Source organism: Diorhabda carinulata, chromosome 6 (genome assembly GCF_026250575.1).
Source record: "Diorhabda carinulata isolate Delta chromosome 6, icDioCari1.1, whole genome shotgun sequence".
In the NCBI taxonomy this organism is placed as follows: Eukaryota; Metazoa; Arthropoda; class Insecta; order Coleoptera; family Chrysomelidae; genus Diorhabda; species Diorhabda carinulata.
In genome coordinates this window covers 26,553,627-26,571,523 of record NC_079465.1, presented here as the reverse complement: position 1 = coordinate 26,571,523, position 17,897 = coordinate 26,553,627, and the positions used below count along the sequence as shown (strand labels likewise).

At 32.2% G+C, this 17,897-nt stretch overlaps 2 protein-coding genes across 2 annotated transcripts; one reads left to right on the top strand and one right to left on the bottom strand.

Moving 5' to 3' along the window:
• Window positions 1-138: 138 nt before the first annotated feature.
• On the top strand, window positions 139-1,546 carry LOC130894898 (glucose-fructose oxidoreductase domain-containing protein 1). Its single transcript, XM_057801927.1, has one exon. It carries the CDS (start codon window positions 215-217, stop codon window positions 1,379-1,381), a length of 1,167 nt encoding a protein of 388 aa, XP_057657910.1. The 5' UTR covers window positions 139-214; the 3' UTR covers window positions 1,382-1,546.
• A 1,411-nt stretch (window positions 1,547-2,957) lies between these two features.
• Window positions 2,958-10,965, bottom strand: LOC130895086 (transcription factor 21-like). The gene is made up of 3 exons (XM_057802210.1): window positions 10,834-10,965; window positions 7,851-8,142; window positions 2,958-3,681 (listed from the first exon to the last, which is right to left on the bottom strand). The coding sequence occupies exons 2-3, from the start codon at window positions 8,133-8,135 to the stop codon at window positions 3,547-3,549; spliced, it is 420 nt and encodes a 139-aa protein (XP_057658193.1). The 5' UTR covers window positions 8,136-8,142; window positions 10,834-10,965; the 3' UTR covers window positions 2,958-3,546.
• Window positions 10,966-17,897: the final 6,932 nt, after the last annotated feature.

The following is a 17,897-nucleotide window of genomic DNA, read 5'->3' as shown; positions in this document are numbered from 1 at the left end:
CTAGTTTTGTTAGAGGAAAACGGTATTGCACTGGCTGGTGATTAGGTAACTTTATCTGTATTTCTGCTTAGACGATATATAAACATAAAATAAGAAGAATTACCATCTGGAACAAATTTCTACTTTTATCATATATTGACAACTTGAATGTTTATATACATAAAATAAAAGTATACACATTGTTATGATCGAATTAATCTTCTAATTATAAAGAATGTTACCTGGAATTGGAGTATTTGGAACAGGACCAGTAGTTAAAGTTTTAGTTCCAATTTTAGTAGAAAATGGTTTTAAAATAGAAGCTATATGGAGTCATACTCGACAAAGCGCTCAAGAGACCGCTAAAGAACTTAAAATTCCATTTTTCACAGATATAATTGATGAAGTTTTACTTCGCAAAGATGTAGATTTAATATTCGTGCTATGTCCACCAAATTTACACGCTCAAATATCCGTAAAGGCGCTTGGTATAGGAAAACATGTAGTATGCGATAAACCCGCTGGATTAAATCAATCTGATGCATTGAAAATGGTCGGAGCGGGGCAGTACTATCCCTCTTTAATATCTCTTATTAACCATTCGTTTAGATTTCTTCCAGCAATAACACAAATGAAAAAAGCACTCAGAGACAACTATCTTCAATCACCAATAACATTAATTGATATTCGAATTCAAAGTGGATGTCTTTTTAATGATTCCGATATTTTTGATTGGAAATGTGACGATCGAATGGGTGGAGGAACTTTAAATCTAATAGGAAGTCACGTAGTCGATTTAATCACATTTCTAACCGGACAAAAAGCTATTAAAGTACATGGAGTTGTAAGGACATTCACAAAAAATACATCTAATATAAATGGTATTCGAAGTATATCAGCACCAGATTTCTGTACCTTTCAAATGGAATTGAAAAATGGCATTTTAGTTACTGCTACATTAAATAGTCACACAGTAGGTTCAACTTTCAATCAAGATGTTATGATATGTAGTAGTACTGGACATCTGGTTGTTAGAGGTGGAGATCTTTTCGGTAGAAAGAACAAAGGAAATGAAGAAGTACTTTATCTTGATGTTGAAGATTTACAATGTCCAGTACCTAACTCAGTATTACCAAAAACTTTTGTTAAAGGCTTGTGTAAAATGGTTGCAGCATTAAGAGAAGCTTTCTTACCTAATAATGAAAAAGAGGGATGGATAAAAGAGCCAGTTGAAGCTGCAGCAACATTCGAAGATGGATTATATGTTCAAGCTGTTTTGAGTGCTATTAGAGAATCATCTCAGACTAGACAATGGGTAAAAGTGAAAGTGATGACTGAACAGCCAGATAAAAATGAACTGTTGAGCGCTGTTGTTAGAAGAACAGCCATTACTATTTCTTAGTTTTTTTAAATTTATTTTTAAGTTATTCATGTATTGTATTTAACAAAATTTATATTTTATGTGTAAGTCTACATTTTTAAATTGGAAATGCAAAATATATTTAATCAAAAAGCTGTATAAATCGTTGTATGTTAAAATATTTTCAGTACATTTTTTTTGTTCTCATATTGCAGTTTGCATAAATTTTCGATATTTTTATTGAAAATCACAGCAACTGATCAAAATCTAGACCCCTCGAGTGTTATTGAACTAATTGCTTCTATATTAAGGGAAATTTCATTAACTGTAACTTTACTTCCCTGGCTGCAGACTCCTCAGGAAATATTGTTATAAATGGGGTGAACAATTAATATTAAATTGGACGTCACCAGGTTCTTAACGAACAAAGTTAAAAATAAAAAAAATCATGTAGAAAACCTAGAAATACCTTATGAATCAAATTGATAAAAACCAAATAAACTAACCCTGGATTCTCCAATTTAATATTTATTGCTATGAATAATAAAAAAAGTTTTGGCAAATAGTGAATTGTAGCAATATTTGAAGAACAACGTAATGTGTCGAATATCTCTGATATCACTGTCAGATAAGTTAGGTTAGATTAACTGTTAACTAGAAGATAGAACAGCAATTTGAGAATTGGCATCTCAATTTCAATATTGTTTTGTGAAATACATTTGGCTTCCGGTCTGTGTAAGCTTTGACACTTTTTTTTGGTTTCTTGTGAGCAAAATTTGTTTTATAAAAATGGAAAATACCAACACTAAGAAGAGAGAACGATATTACTCATCTGTCGATGTCTCCAATGTATGACAAAATTCTTTTAATTGAATGTTAATTATTTAAATAATGAAATAACTTTCTTGTTTAAGGTCAAGGACTCTTCCAAAAGTATTATTTCGGTTAATTAGTTCAAAGTGTGGGGTAGGCAATTACAAAACAAAGTCTAATCTTAGTTGCATAAGTAATTCTTATTGATAAGTCATTTGTCAACGAATAAAGTGGCCGTTTACTGCAAACACGATTGTAAAATAATTTTTTTATAAATAATTTCAATTTTTAACATTTGATATTCCTTTGGAATATTTTTTAAACTGATATGACTTGAGAATTTTAATGTTTGATTGTTAACTCGAACTCAATAATTTCACATGTTTATATTTTTCTTTACCAATTGTCTTATATTGTTTGTTATGTTAATTTCGTATTGATTCAAATGAAAAACACGATATTTATCTAATTTTTCATGAAAATAAGAGTGAGAAATGAAAACAATTTCCAATCAATAAAAAAATATCGATTTTTTTGTTTTACTATGTATCGGTGTTTACCCAAAACCAAAAATGCAGTTGATATACATTTAGCAATAAAACACAAACGTAATCCTTAATGGCATTTTAATCTCACTTTCTGAAAATTATAAATAATAAATTAAATAGACAGGAATAATTATAAACATGCCTCTAGTTTCAGTAACGTACATATATATTATATATATAAATAATGTGACACTATATATTTCAACTAACTGACACATAGGCGTTACATAAATATTTTGAAAAGGTTAATAATGAAGTTTAATCGGGAAATTTTTATCTAGATTGTTTGATACATAAGTCATTGAAAACAAATAAATGTAGAGTAAATTAATGGCTCCTTTTTTATCATAAAGCTACAGATTTTACAACAAATTTTTGTTTCATTTTTATTATTAGTTTGCTTTTAAATTACGTACATGTTGTGGATATTAAGAAACACGAATCACACAATTAAACAGTTAGGAATAATAAAATTAAATACCAAAATATTCACCCAGTCAATTTTAATAAGACGACAAAAAAATAGTAACGTAAGAAAAAAATATGGAAAGCATATAATTTATGGTGTGTGAAACCGGATGTGATATGTCGGATAGGGAATCTGCAGAGTTACCAACTTAAATTCAATTAAGTAACTAGATTAAAAACAGTTATATATATGTTGGTTGCATACATACTTGTTCATTACCACTACTAATTATTTTAAAATATATATTAACATGGCAGCGTTTCACTGTAGACTAGTATGTTTTTAATGTTTGTTGAAGCTTCTATAATAAATATTGACATTCAAACGGCGCCTATGTGTTGGTATAGGTCGTTTGTATAAAAGAAAATAAATTAGACTCAGTAGTAATATGATACGTCTTTATCCCTGACGATAGACTGAATGGGGTCTTCGTGGGCCCAAACGTGTTGATCTCTGTCGTCGACTACATCTGTCGTGGAATCGGGGCATCTTTGGAAACTGAAAGGCCACGTCTGAAAATAAATTACCGATAATTAGAATGGTGAAAGGCGGATTTTCACTGTTTAAAACGTATGATTAATTAGATGACGAGATTTCTTCATTCTCGAATAATATTTGAAGGGTATATGTCACAGTGTGACTCATTCCTTTGAAAACAATTATCGAAAAATAATATATTTTGTATATACAAAGAAATGATTTACTGAACGTATATACTTTTAAAGAGAACGAAGCTTCTGCTTTAACGCAGTTTCCCAAATATTGCGGGATGGCTCGAAACGAGGGCACGCAAAAAATACAAACTCAGCATCTTCATTTAAAACAACCGGAGGACGAACGCTCGGGAGACGTGTTATGCTTAAAACTATACAGGTATTCCCGGAAGCACCCGTGCCAGTGCCCCGATATGATCTGCGTCTAGTTATAATTGACTTCTGCACGATTACGGTTCACCCAGGTGTCTATTTGAGGAATAGGACGGTAAGTACATTGGCCATTTTCCGAAGAATTCCACTCAAGGCTGTTCTGCTTGAGTTAATTAGGTAGAGGGCACTTCTCTCTTCAGCCAGTAAAGTTGTAGGCAGCAAAGAGTTTGCCACTCTCAAGGTACTCAGTCGATGTACTGGCGTTCGCGGGAGGAAGAAGTCGACCCGCGAACGATAATTTTGAAAGTACGCATGCGATCGGTTAGTAAAATGATTCGGAATCAGTTAGCAAACGGGTGCTCCGGGACCATTTGGTTCGTGAAGATTTCGTGTTGTATCAATTTTTTCAAGGCGTTTGTCCAAACACCACAATGTTTGTCCGGTTGGGCAACCGACAAATTGGTGTGCCAAAAATGGTAAGTAAACCTATTCATGCGCTAGCGCTAGTCGATTGTTTGTTTACTTCACAAATGTCAAAACCAAATTGGTATTTGGCAACCCTCCTACAACATTTGTAAATATCTTACACTTACACAATGGACTTTACCACTTACTTAAGTTTATATATTGTTTTATCGTGTGGTTCCATTTGGCTCCTATCCTAAGTACATCATTAAATATTTCTGTGTATATACGACTGCATCTAACGGTATAAAACAATGCATTTATTTATTTATACTATATCGTTTAACACCCGTACGTAAAAGATATAAAAAGTGATATTAACGATTGCGAAGAGGAATAAAAGTTCGGACGTAAATTTTATTTTGGCATTCCTAAGTCGGGAATCCGTAAAACGCAACAGCTGGGTACATTTGTGCCGGTGGCTTCTAATTATTTAAATTCGGAGATGTTCAAGATGTTTGTTTAAGCGAAGTGCTGCCACTCAAGAAGAACCGTATGTACTTTGTAATCCAACGCCTTTTGGAAATCCGGAAATACACAATGTTTTCATCCGTCATATATTCGTCTATGTTTTTTTTTAATCGCGACCAAATCTAATTTTTTCTATCACGAAAATAAGTTCGAGGACAAGGAGTTTGAGTAGAGACGCGTTTCCATAATGATTTGTAATTATTGCGCTATTTACTATAATAATTAGTGTGATAAGTAATTATGAGTTGAGTATATCTATTTTTCCTTACTATAAAAAATACCAAATAGCTCCAGATAGCTTGTACGAGGGTTGTTTGAAAAGTTTTCGACCTAACACATATACAAGGAATTTTTTTCATTATTCACAGTCTATACACTTTACACTTAGTTCAACGACGTTCTCACCCTTCAAACCCTTCCAAATAATAGTTCTTCTCAATCTGGTAAGCATGGTTTATGGTTGACCAATTCGGTAATTTAGCCTTGGCGATTATCAAATCGTGAGAAGGTGCGTTATCCTTTAGTAATGATTAAGACATTCCAAAGTCTCTGGTGAATATTTTTTGGTCATTTCAGCTAAATATGGACGAAGATTTACTAACTCGAATTACTAAAATACCTCCGTTAATTCTAGATTACATAGTTTCCAACTTACTATACCATGATGTGAATCACTTAGTAATTAATTAAGAAAAGCACCGGTGAGGATTTTCTCTAAACCAAACTTCAATGATTGGATTGATCTTTCTGAGGATATTGACTAAATTTTCGGACTTTCTTGTTATAACTATCAGGTGCTTCAATACAGCATTCCTTCTTCGTCCTCGTAAAACTAATAATCACAAATCCTGGACTACGAAAGGAACACGTACCTCATCCAAGAATATAAGATCATTTTTGCGTATTAAAAAATTTATAGACAATCCTCAATTATATCAATTATTTTATCGCCAAATATTAAAACTATGACAACAATCTCTAGAGCTTTAGATTCCTCGAAAGAAACTTGGTCTGAGGAACAAAACGCGTTCATCAAACATTGTGTTTGAAGAACGACCTCTACCCAAATGAACTCTTGGGCGCAGCGACTAAATCCAACTTCGAATTCTAGAAAGGTTTTAGTCCAAAGCTCTTTGTAGTATTGCACCCCTTGGTATGTACCTAATAATATAATTGCTCAAGAAACTCGGCTGAAAAGTATCAAAGAAAAAATATTTTATCCCAGAATTTCGCTCTAAAGCTTAGCAATCAAACCCAAAGGAGCTAGAAGACTGAAATTGGAAATTTCACTACGGAACCTGTTATTTTTTCTTTTTTCAAATTATCAAAGGGATTGTTGTGGAATTTTTCATAAAACTGCAACTGAAACTTTTGAAATCTATTGAAACAAGTGTATGGCAATGAATGTTTCTACTTGTTGATATACAGTTTAAGCGTTTTCAAGATAGCCGAGAAGATGTTGAAGATGATTCAAGTTCGGGTCGCCCTTCCATGTCAAAAACGGATGGAAATATTAGAAAAATTGTTCGATATGACTGAAAAGTGTGTGCAAAACCAGTGTCTAAAATCCTCACGTTTAAACAACTATAAGTTCGCAAAAATATTTGAATTAACACTTTGAATAGGATTAGAAATTTATTCGAAAAGGTAATAACGTATGACGAATCAAATCTGTTTTAAAAAGACCAAGATTTGAGTCTGATGAAACGCGTCCTGAAGGAATTGACAGAAAAAGACACCAGAACTTCTTTCGATTGAGGATTCGTTTTTATTACAGAATACACCTCCGCGTATTTTACCGTATGCTTCGATTCACTCAAAAAGCCTTTCACTATACCACTATATCACTAGTTCAACTAAAGGCATTGTCGATTAAACCAACCGGACAAATTTCTGTGACACGACACACAGTTCATGTGTGGCACTCAAAATTTAGCCCGGTTGTGACTATCCAGGTTGAAATATGCGCGATAGCACTTCTTAATTAAAGGTGCAATAGTCGTTTTTCGACTTTCAGGTGTATATTCACCGTCAATATAACAAAATAAACCACCGGGAGAATTAACACATTTGTATGAAATTTTACACGATTCACCGCTGCGCCTGGATTTGACTATGCCATTTTGTAGATCGACCCAAAATAAGTCGAAAATAAAGAATAAAATTTTTCGATATCTCGCTTCGTTTTCGAGATATCGATAATTGAAATTGGAAAAAAAAATTTAACCTAACCTAACCTAACCTTCTCGTGTAAAAAGTTCTAAAATTGTGAATTTTTTAAAGCCAAAAAAACTTTTCTTTGCGTGAGGATTATTTTAGTTTTATTTTATTATTATTTTTCTTTTCTTTTGGGGGGCTTCGCCCCCTCGACTCCACCAGTACCCCGGGCCTTGGTCTGCCCAAAAGCCACAGGACGCGAGAAATGGGTGAGTTTGGAGAGGGGAGATTGGGGGCAGATAAATTCAGATGGGGTAGTTTTGATCTGTTTTTTCCAGTATAATTTTGAAGTATTAAGGTAAATAATAAAAAAATGGAATGAAATAATTTTTTTTATCGAATTACAAGATTCATATTGAATTTAAAGTGATCAAATATTCATTTGAAACGGAGTATTGAACGCCATCTGTTCAATAAAGCGAATTTTGAACTAACTTTTGATTATAACTTTAAGTATCGATATTTCGAAAACGAAGCGAGATATCAAAAAATGTCATTCTTCATTTTCGATTTATTTTGGCCTAGTGGAACCAAATGTCAAATAGCGGCGCCACGGAAATCGTAGACTCCCCGATTCACCTGTCAAATAACTTGACAAGTGACAATTCGAAACGATTTTAGTCTATGGAATAGATTATAGTTTTGTGGTAAAAAATACTCACCAGTGTTAGAGGATGTTGTGGTAAATTATCACTGGGCACTGGTTGATCCATTAGTACGGCTCTGAGGTGTGCTATATAGCTAGTAGCCAAACGGAGAGTATCTAATTTTGAAAGCTTAGTATCTGCCGGTACCCAAGGTAGGGTAGTTTTTAGCCTACAGAACGCCTTACTCAACACTCTCATACGAGCTCTCTCGCGTTCGTTTGCGGCGTTACGTTGTGGACGTCTCGAATCGTCGTGTTCATCATCAGAGTCGGTTTCTGTCGAACGGCGTTTACGAGGCATTCTACATCTGAAATATTTCACTTATTTTAATAATAATTTTAATAATATCGTTTTATAACAGATTTCGAAAGCGTTTAGAAGCTTGAGATTGTTGTTATAAATATTTTAAGCATTTATCAATGTTTCAGATATAGATTGGATTGAAAATTTTCTGCTAATTATAAATTATTATATTATAATTATAAAGAACAATTAGAAAAGTCAAGTGAAGAGCTTCAGCAGACGATTTTGTCCACTTTTGAATCGTATTTCTTCCAATGGGAATATTATCGTACTAGTGATTATTTTCGGACGTCCTGTGATGATTTATTCTAAAGAATAATCTATTGATTTTCATATTTGGGCCCTTTTTTTTAAAGAAATCTGACTAAACAAATGTTCGATACAAAAAAAGTCAGTCAAACAAGCAGCAGCTTCCCTACCTCGCCAAGCTAAAATTTGTATTAGTTCTTTAACGACGGCTGCTACTTAAGTTCAGCGATATGGCAACACTGATGTGAATATGTCAAATCTGACATTGACATCAAAAAGTTTGACATTATTAAAGGTGTACGAGTACTATTTGAGATGTTTACAGATTATTGAAACATTCACTTTGGTCTAAAAATTGAATTAAATCGCGATGATTTTCTAAAACTACGACCTGGATTAAACCAATAGTCGTTCAACTGATTGAGGCATACTTGGGTATTAGTTTCACTTGCACTTGACAATCGTTCAAAGAGAATCTCGGTCGATTGGTGCAAAATCAATCGTGACAGGCGACGAATCATATATCTATGCATATGAAGCCCGAACAACAATCGATTGCATGGGTTTTCAAGACGAGCCAAATCTAACAAAAGTTTTTCGCAAACGAAGCACTTCGAAGCTAGTCGTTGTCTGTTTTCTCGGAATAACTGGACATGTCGGCATCATTGTATTCCAGCAACGTAGAACACTCAATTCTGAATGGTGCATCAGCATTTGTTTGTTAGAACTGTTCGAAAAAATCAGGAAACCAAGCAATTCACATCATTTCTAAAAAAACTCATGTAGGAGCCCCCAGACGTAAGCAACGGGGCTTAGCTTGGTCCAACGCTGGGAAACCCGGCCTTGGCAAACAAATAATGGCCCAAGCTTGGCTGAACTCTGGATAACTTAGCCCCGGCCATCCTATAGTCAGCCAGGCTTGGCAGAACTCTGAAAAACCCACCTACATTAATTAGTAAAGTGCATTAATAGAAATTTGTCATAAAGCTACAATTTTATTAACAATTTATTCAAAATCTATTTTTACAAGCAACCAGCCTGGACCATGAATGCAGACCAGTCTTGGGTTTTATCATCCCAGATCCTCACCAACTCTGGGCCAATAACTGATTCCAAGCTAGGGCCAGACTTGTGCATACTTGGCCCAAGCCTGGATCGTAAAATCCTATATGGGAAAACATCGAATCGATGAGTGATCCGCCGTATAGTTCTTATTTAGCACAGGTTCAATATCCAACTATAAATATTTATTTTCATTGGTCTATCTCAAAACTTAAGTAGTAACCCTTTTACATTTATGAAATCTTTAGAATATATTTAAATATTTTGTAATAATATTGGAAATAATCGACCCAGAGCAATGAACATTTTGATTAAAGGAAAATCTCCGATTCGATTTTTTTTCATTTTCCGTGAAAATTTTTGATTGAAAATTAAGGTGCTTTTTCGAAAGTCAAAATAAAAAAACATTACATAGTATTTGGGACATAAAAAGGTAAGTTTTTATCGAATTACGTACAAAATATTATAAGTAGTTTTTAAAAGATAAAAATAAAAAGGTGAAAACTTGGTTATTTAAATTTTTCACATAAATTTTGAGGTTATTTGATGAACGTTTTTGAATAGGTCTGGTAGTTTTACCGCAAATTGAGTAGAACCGTTTGCAAATTTTAAATGAAAATTTTAACATGCGAAAAATGTGTGCAAAACCAGTGTTTAAAATCCTCACGTTTAATCAACAAGAAGCTCGCAAAAATATTTGTATTAACACTTTGAAAACGATTAGAAATTACTCAAATTTATTCGAAAAGGTAATAAGGTATGACGGATCAAATTTGCTTTAAAAGGAACAAGATTTGAGTCCTGTTGAAACTGTGAAAAAAAGCGAAGAAACTGACAAAAAAATACTTCCTGCACTGTTTCGAACAAAGGAAGATTCGATGAAGCTGTAAATTGTATTTCAATATCTTCATTTTCAGAACTTACTTTAACACCATAAACTGGAGAAGACAAATTTTTGTTTGAAAATTAAGGTGCTTACAAATTCACCCTATTTGATTTTCCGACCTCAAATCGCCCATAAATTTGTTTTCCTTTCTTTTTTGTTATATTTTTTTTCTTTTCCAATGACTTTCATTCTACTACTATTGTTTTCAATTTTTATTAATTGCAGAAAAGAACTATGATAATGTTGTAGATGAAATAATAAAACTAATTATTCCTGCGAGAAGTGAGGAAACGAATTTTCTGCTTTCTTATTATTTGTATTGATTTTAGCCATAAAATATTTTTATGATTCATTTTTAAAATAAACTTTATAAAATTTTTTGCATTTGAACAATCAAATTTGTTCCAAAATTACTACAAATTCATATTGAACATTGTGTTTTGTGTTGACGCCGAAAACATTGAAAATAAAAATAAAAAACAATACAATCTCACTTACCTGAATAACAAACTATTTACGCGTAAAAACACAACACAGCATCAGATTTCGTCCTCATTAAACACCAATTAGTAGACGACTTTTGACTAATTGGGCGTTGAATTTCAACTGGAGTCTCGGGCGTGTTTGTCTTACAAGATCCCGCCCATGACTTAAGAATGCACCCAAAGACCAATCGTGTACGCGAGATTTAAGTGTGTTTAAAATTGAATTAATCCTGGAATGTGTAGCGAACAGAATCTGTTTATTTAAGGCACCTATTAAAAGATTTTTGCTATTTAACCACAATAAACCCCAATTAATCAATTGAGATCGTTTCCTTGAAATAAAAGGAATTGTTTCCTATTTCGGCGCTTGCAAATTGTCACTTTGCAATATTTGGATGATATGATCATTTATTTTGTCAATGTATACAGGGTGTGGCGAGAAAGTTTTGTTTATAAGTAATGGTGGATATACAAGTGTTTCTAAAATTCATGTAACAACATTTAAGAGGTGATTGGTCATATGAGATAAGATTGGTGTTTTCTATAACAAAATTTCGGTCATTGTATTGTTGGTAATTTTATACTTTCGCGGTCTCCTCGTTTTTTAGCTCTAGAAAATCGAAAAATCATCCGACTTTAAATTGTTGATAATATGTTGCTTTATAATTGTTGATAACTTTTTTCCAAATAATCAAATGAAGTTGTTATTTTTTTTCCATAATCTATACATAAAAACGAATAAATTGAAAAAAAATTATACAAAAATGTTGATTTATCATGTTTTTACAATTGAAAATAATAAAAATTTCTCTTAAAATTCACTTTTTTTTCACATATAATCGTTTGTACCTGTTTTTATTAAGCAATCATTGTTATATGTTATATGAAAAAAAAAACATTCTTAAAATCATTTATTGTAATCAAGTGTACAATCGTAAAAGTTAACTTTGAAAAATTGAAAATTTTCACTATTAAAAAAATTATTTGGCAAGATTAGGTTAGGTTAAGTTAGGTTAGGTTAGGTTAGGTTAGGTTAGGTTAGGTTAGGTTAGGTTAGGTTAGGTAAGGTTAGGTTAGGATAAGTTAAGTTAGGTGAGGTTAGGATAGGTTAGGCTAGGTTTTTTTCGTTTTTTTGTGTAGATTATGGAAAAAATATAACAACTTCATTTGATTATTTGGAAAAAAGTTATTAACAATTATAAAGCAACACATTATCAACAATTTAAAACCTTGAAACCAATATAAGTTTTCATTTTTTTTTATTTCCATTTTTTTTTTCGTAAATCTACCGTAAAAACGAAGATTTAAAAAAAACTCACCGAAATCGGATGATTTTTTGATTTTCTAGAACCAAAAAGCGAGGGGAATGCGAAAGTATAAAATTTCTTTCCATGCTAACATCTCTCAGAAACGGTTTATTTATTCTACAGTCTTTATTCATTCAAAACAAAAGGAAAAAAAAAGTTTAGTATTTAATTCCAGTTTCAAACATGTTTACTTCACTTTACAATGTTGCCTATCTCTACATTCGTTCAAAACAAAAAATAAGAAAAGTTCAGTATTGTATTTCAGCTTCAAACGAATTCATTTCATTTTACTGCCTCTTTTGATCCAAAATAAAGTGAAAAAAGATAAAATAAGCTTATTAATCCAATTTCAAACATGTTTATTTCACTCTACAGCGTTGCCTACCTCTCTGTACATTCAAAACAAAAAAAATAAAAGATCAGTATTTTATTCTAGTTTGAAATAAATTTATTCCACTTTACAGCCTTTATTCATTTAAAACAAAAGAAAAAAAAGAAAGTTCAGCATTTAATTCCAGTTTCAAACATGTTTACTTCAATTTACAACGTTGCCTATCTCTACATTCGTTCAAAACAAAAAATAAGAAAAGTTCAGTATTGTATTTCAGCTTCAAACCAATTCATTTCATTTTACAGCCTCTATTGATCCAAAATAAAGTGAAAAAAGAAAAAATAAGCATTTTAATTCAATTTCAAATATGTTTATTTCACTTTACAGCGTTGCCTACCTCTCTGTACATTCAAAACAAAAAAAATAAAAGATCAGTATTTTATTCTAGTTTGAAATAAATTTATTCCACTTTACAGCCTTTATTCATTTAAAACAAAAGAAAAAAAAGAAAGTTCAGCATTTAATTCCAGTTTCAAACATGTTTACTTCAATTTACAACGTTGCCTATCTCTACATTCGTTCAAAACAAAAAATAAGAAAAGTTCAGTATTGTATTTCAGCTTCAAACGAATTCATTTCATTTTACAGCCTCTATTGATCCAAAATAAAGTGAAAAAAGAAAAAATAAGCATTTTAATTCAATTTCAAATATGTTTATTTCACTTTACAGCGTTGCCTACCTCTCTGTACATTCAAAACAAAAAAAATAAAAGATCAGTATTTTATTCTAGTTTGAAATAAATTTATTCCACTTTACAGCCTTTATTCATTTAAAACAAAAGAAAAAAAAGAAAGTTCAGCATTTAATTCCAGTTTCAAACATGTTTACTTCAATTTACAACGTTGCCTATCTCTACATTCGTTCAAAACAAAAAATAAGAAAAGTTCAGTATTGTATTTCAGCTTCAAACGAATTCATTTCATTTTACAGCCTCTATTGATCCAAAATAAAGTGAAAAAAGAAAAAATAAGCATTTTAATTCAATTTCAAATATGTTTATTTCACTTTACAGCGTTGCCTACCTCTCTGTACATTCAAAACAAAAAAAATAAAAGATCAGTATTTTATTCTAGTTTGAAATAAATTTATTCCACTTTACAGCCTTTATTCATTTAAAACAAAAGAAAAAAAAGAAAGTTCAGCATTTAATTCCAGTTTCAAACATGTTTACTTCAATTTACAACGTTGCCTATCTCTACATTCGTTCAAAACAAAAAATAAGAAAAGTTCAGTATTGTATTTCAGCTTCAAACCAATTCATTTCATTTTACAGCCTCTATTGATCCAAAATAAAGTGAAAAAAGATAAAATAAGCTTATTAATCCAATTTCAAACATGTTTATTTCACTCTACAGCGTTGCCTACCTCTCTGTACATTCAAAACAAAAAAAATAAAAGATCAGTATTTTATTCTAGTTTGAAATAAATTTATTCCACTTTACAGCCTTTATTCATTTAAAACAAAAGAAAAAAAAGAAAGTTCAGCATTTAATTCCAGTTTCAAACATGTTTACTTCAATTTACAACGTTGCCTATCTCTACATTCGTTCAAAACAAAAAATAAGAAAAGTTCAGTATTGTATTTCAGCTTCAAACCAATTCATTTCATTTTACAGCCTCTATTGATCCAAAATAAAGTGAAAAAAGAAAAAATAAGCATTTTAATTCAATTTCAAATATGTTTATTTCACTTTACAGCGTTGCCTACCTCTCTGTACATTCAAAACAAAAAAAATAAAAGATCAGTATTTTATTCTAGTTTGAAATAAATTTATTCCACTTTACAGCCTTTATTCATTTAAAACAAAAGAAAAAAAAGAAAGTTCAGCATTTAATTCCAGTTTCAAACATGTTTACTTCACTTTACAACGTTGCCTATCTCTATATTCGTTGAAGACATCAACATCTAAGGAATTTGTTCAAAACTTAGTAGTCTTTGTTTAAATTTGTCGAATATATGCTATTTGTATGATATATTTTCATATAAATTTATTAGTCAAAAGTGAAGTCAGAATGATTCGAGCTTATTAACAATCGTGATGCAATTATTGACCAAACCTAACCTAACCTAACTTAACCTAACAACACTCTATACAAATTATCTCATTTCTGATGACTTCATGCTCAACTAGAAAATCAATAATTTTCTGAGAAATATTGCATGGAAATAAATCAGAATATTGATTCAATTTTTAACATAAAAAAAACTATGTATGCATATCAAATGATGCTCTCACACATCAGCTCAAACAAAAACGTTTTTAACAGTCAATGTCAACGTTTTTCTACGCCTGAAGAAGCAGTTGATGCGTTCTAATCTAAAAACGTTTTATTTTGAGAAACAATAAAGCCATATCCAATCATAAATATTGGTTTTTATTTATCTGTCTCAAAACTTCAGTAGCAGCCTTCGTATAATATAATATTGCGGCCCTAGACAATGCCCTCTCAATAAATAGCCATAAATTTACGACTTTTGGGTATTATCGAGTTTTATATAGGTTTGGGTAGTAAAGACAGATTGTGGAAAATACTATACTACATTCAGAACATTATATTTGAACTCAGTCTCATCTAGAATCTACAGGTTCGTAAATTTGAATATATACATGAACATTACTTTTAAGCGAAACTTTTCGCACCACATCCTGTATAGTTGCGGTCGTTGTCTGTCCCTATTCTTAGCTTCGGGTATTGTTTCTATTATGAAAATAAATAAAAGACCCGTGTGAAATGCAGATCTTGTATTAAATGCCTAGTTCGGATTCGAAAGTATATTATTACAATGAATCCTAAACAAATAAATAGAAAATTTCATTTTTATGGGTTAAATTGACCTGGCTTTTATTAACAACAATTCTCATTTGTGAACTATTTATTTGTAAACTTATGATTCTGTTTGTTTATATTTAATTACGAGGTAGTTTTATAAAGTAAAAACTCAAAAAAGTTTTTATGAACAAGCACAAACATCACCAAGACGAATAGATAGTTTTTGGCGTTTAAAACTTTTTTGAGGTAAAAAAAATAAAAAAACTGAGATGAGGGGTTTTTAGTTCAACTCTTCTTCTTTCCAACGCGATTTTCCAAATGATGATAGGACCGTCCGGTGAACAAGAATGGCCCTTTGAAAAAAGGGGCCTCCCATGGTTTAATTGCCTTTTTGCAAAAACTATTAGAGCCACGGAGCCCATCTTTAGAGCATTGATTAAGTACATCGAGATCTCGGTTTTCAGTGAATAATAAACCTTTATATTTAAAATTAAACAAATTATAAACAATTTGAAAAATTAAAAATTTTTTCCTTTCGGTTAAATTATCTAAGCAACAAATTATCGAAATTTAATTTATAAAAGTTTATTTTGAAGATTTTTTAAATCTCTACAATATTGTTTATAGTACCAAAGACGAGTCTTGCATAGGTTCAGAGCAAAACGCAAAAAACAAAATTTGTACCGATTTTTTGGTGTTTTTGGAGGTAGCTCCATCACCTTCCTCCAAACACAAGACTCCAATAGAGAACGCAGGAGCAGGAAGTCTCTTCGTGAACATATCGGCAAGTTGATGATGACTTCAAACGTGTTGATTTGCTCATTCATGACTTTTTCCCGTATGAAGTGGAAGCCCACCTCTAAGTGCTTAGTCCGTCGAGCAAATTCTGGGTTCCAAATTAGTCTTATATTGTCAACAAGTAACGTTGGTAACCGAGGCAAGTTTATTAATTCGTTCAGTAACCTACTCAGCCACACGACTTCCTTCGCAGCCACATATCGAGCTTCACTTGTGCTCAATGCCACGATTGGTTGCTTCCGACTCATCCATGTAATGGCAGCTTCACCATAAGTAGTAACAAATCCAGATCTTGAGCGTCGGGTCTCGGACTCGTTGGCATAATCGGAATCAGTGAAGCCCTTTAACTTCAAGGCTCCATCTCCACAGTACAACAGACCTTAATGTGAAGTCCCCTTCAAGTATTTAAAAAAAAATATCCTTTTTACGGCTTCCCAGTCAGATTCCTTCCACACTCTGGATGCCCATTCTTGAATATGAGTCCATTTTTCAATCGGTGTCTTTACAGAATTCGATTCTATTATGTTGAACCTTCTTAAGATGCGTTTGGAGCAAACCTCTTGGTGCAAGAATATGGAACTATCAGTTTTGACCTCTATTTGCATTCCAAGAAACATATCCAAGGTGCCAATTGTGAACTGAACTCAGTTCTTAATTTTGACTAAAACTGGTCTATCGCCAATCAGAATCTCATCATCAACATAGATGTAATCATCAGTTTACGGCCATTGGTGCACTTCTTGACAGGTATCTGCAAAACTTGCCTCCATGTTTTGATATTCCATAAACTGAACAAGCCTCTGGTTCCACCAGGTATCTGCTTCAGTCCATAAAGGCCCCGCTTGAGTTAACATACTCGTCCACTTCTATCCTCAGAACTAGCTGGTTAATTCATGAATACATCCTCTTCAAGTTTACCATAGTACAGAAAAGCAGTGTACACATCAAACTGATCCAAATTGTACCTTTCGGCAGCAGTCAAATTCAACAGAGCTCTCACTGTTTCAAATCGAGCAACAAAGCTGAAGGTTTGCTCAAAATCCATACCTTTTTTTTGGTTTTACCCCTTTGTAACCAAACGGGCTTTATATCTGTCGACATCGCCATTGCTTTTGACTTTCATCGATTACCAACAACCTTCTTGATGCTTCAGCAGTTTCTAACGCGACCAGTTGCTTTGTCCTCAAATTTCTCAATAGGAGCCTTGAAATCAAATGATCCCGACGTTCTCATGATCAAATATCACATAGTCAGACAGTAGTTCATAAAGAAACTTGATGAAGAAACGTCCATCTATTCAATTCCTACAGCTAGGCCCATAATTTCTTGGGTTAAATTCAAATTGAAAAAAGATAAGAGCTTTTGACAATGTAATTGACAAAACCACTACACATATATAAATAATTGATAATTGTCAATGCTAAAAAAGAATAAATAGTTACAGAAATCAATATGGAAACTGAAAGGTCAATTGTTGTTGTCTGGTGTTTGACCAAGTACGAGGTTGGTAGCTCCAACACAGAACAGTTTGCGACGCATATAAAGTGCGTCAAATTAATAGTAAAAAGTTTGTCCCAAGATGTCTTCTTTTACTGAATAAGACCCTTAGTTTCCTGAAGTTTAAGGTAATTTAGGATAGATTGATCGTGATAATGATCAAATCACAATGATAGGGAAACCTGTCAGGTTTTCTTTGAAAAAAAAAAAAACTTGTGTACCACCAACAAATCTAGTCGCCATTGTTGTAAAAAAATTCTTTGTTACTGTTTCTCTTTCACGGACTTTCTTTTCTTTAACAAGAATAGAAT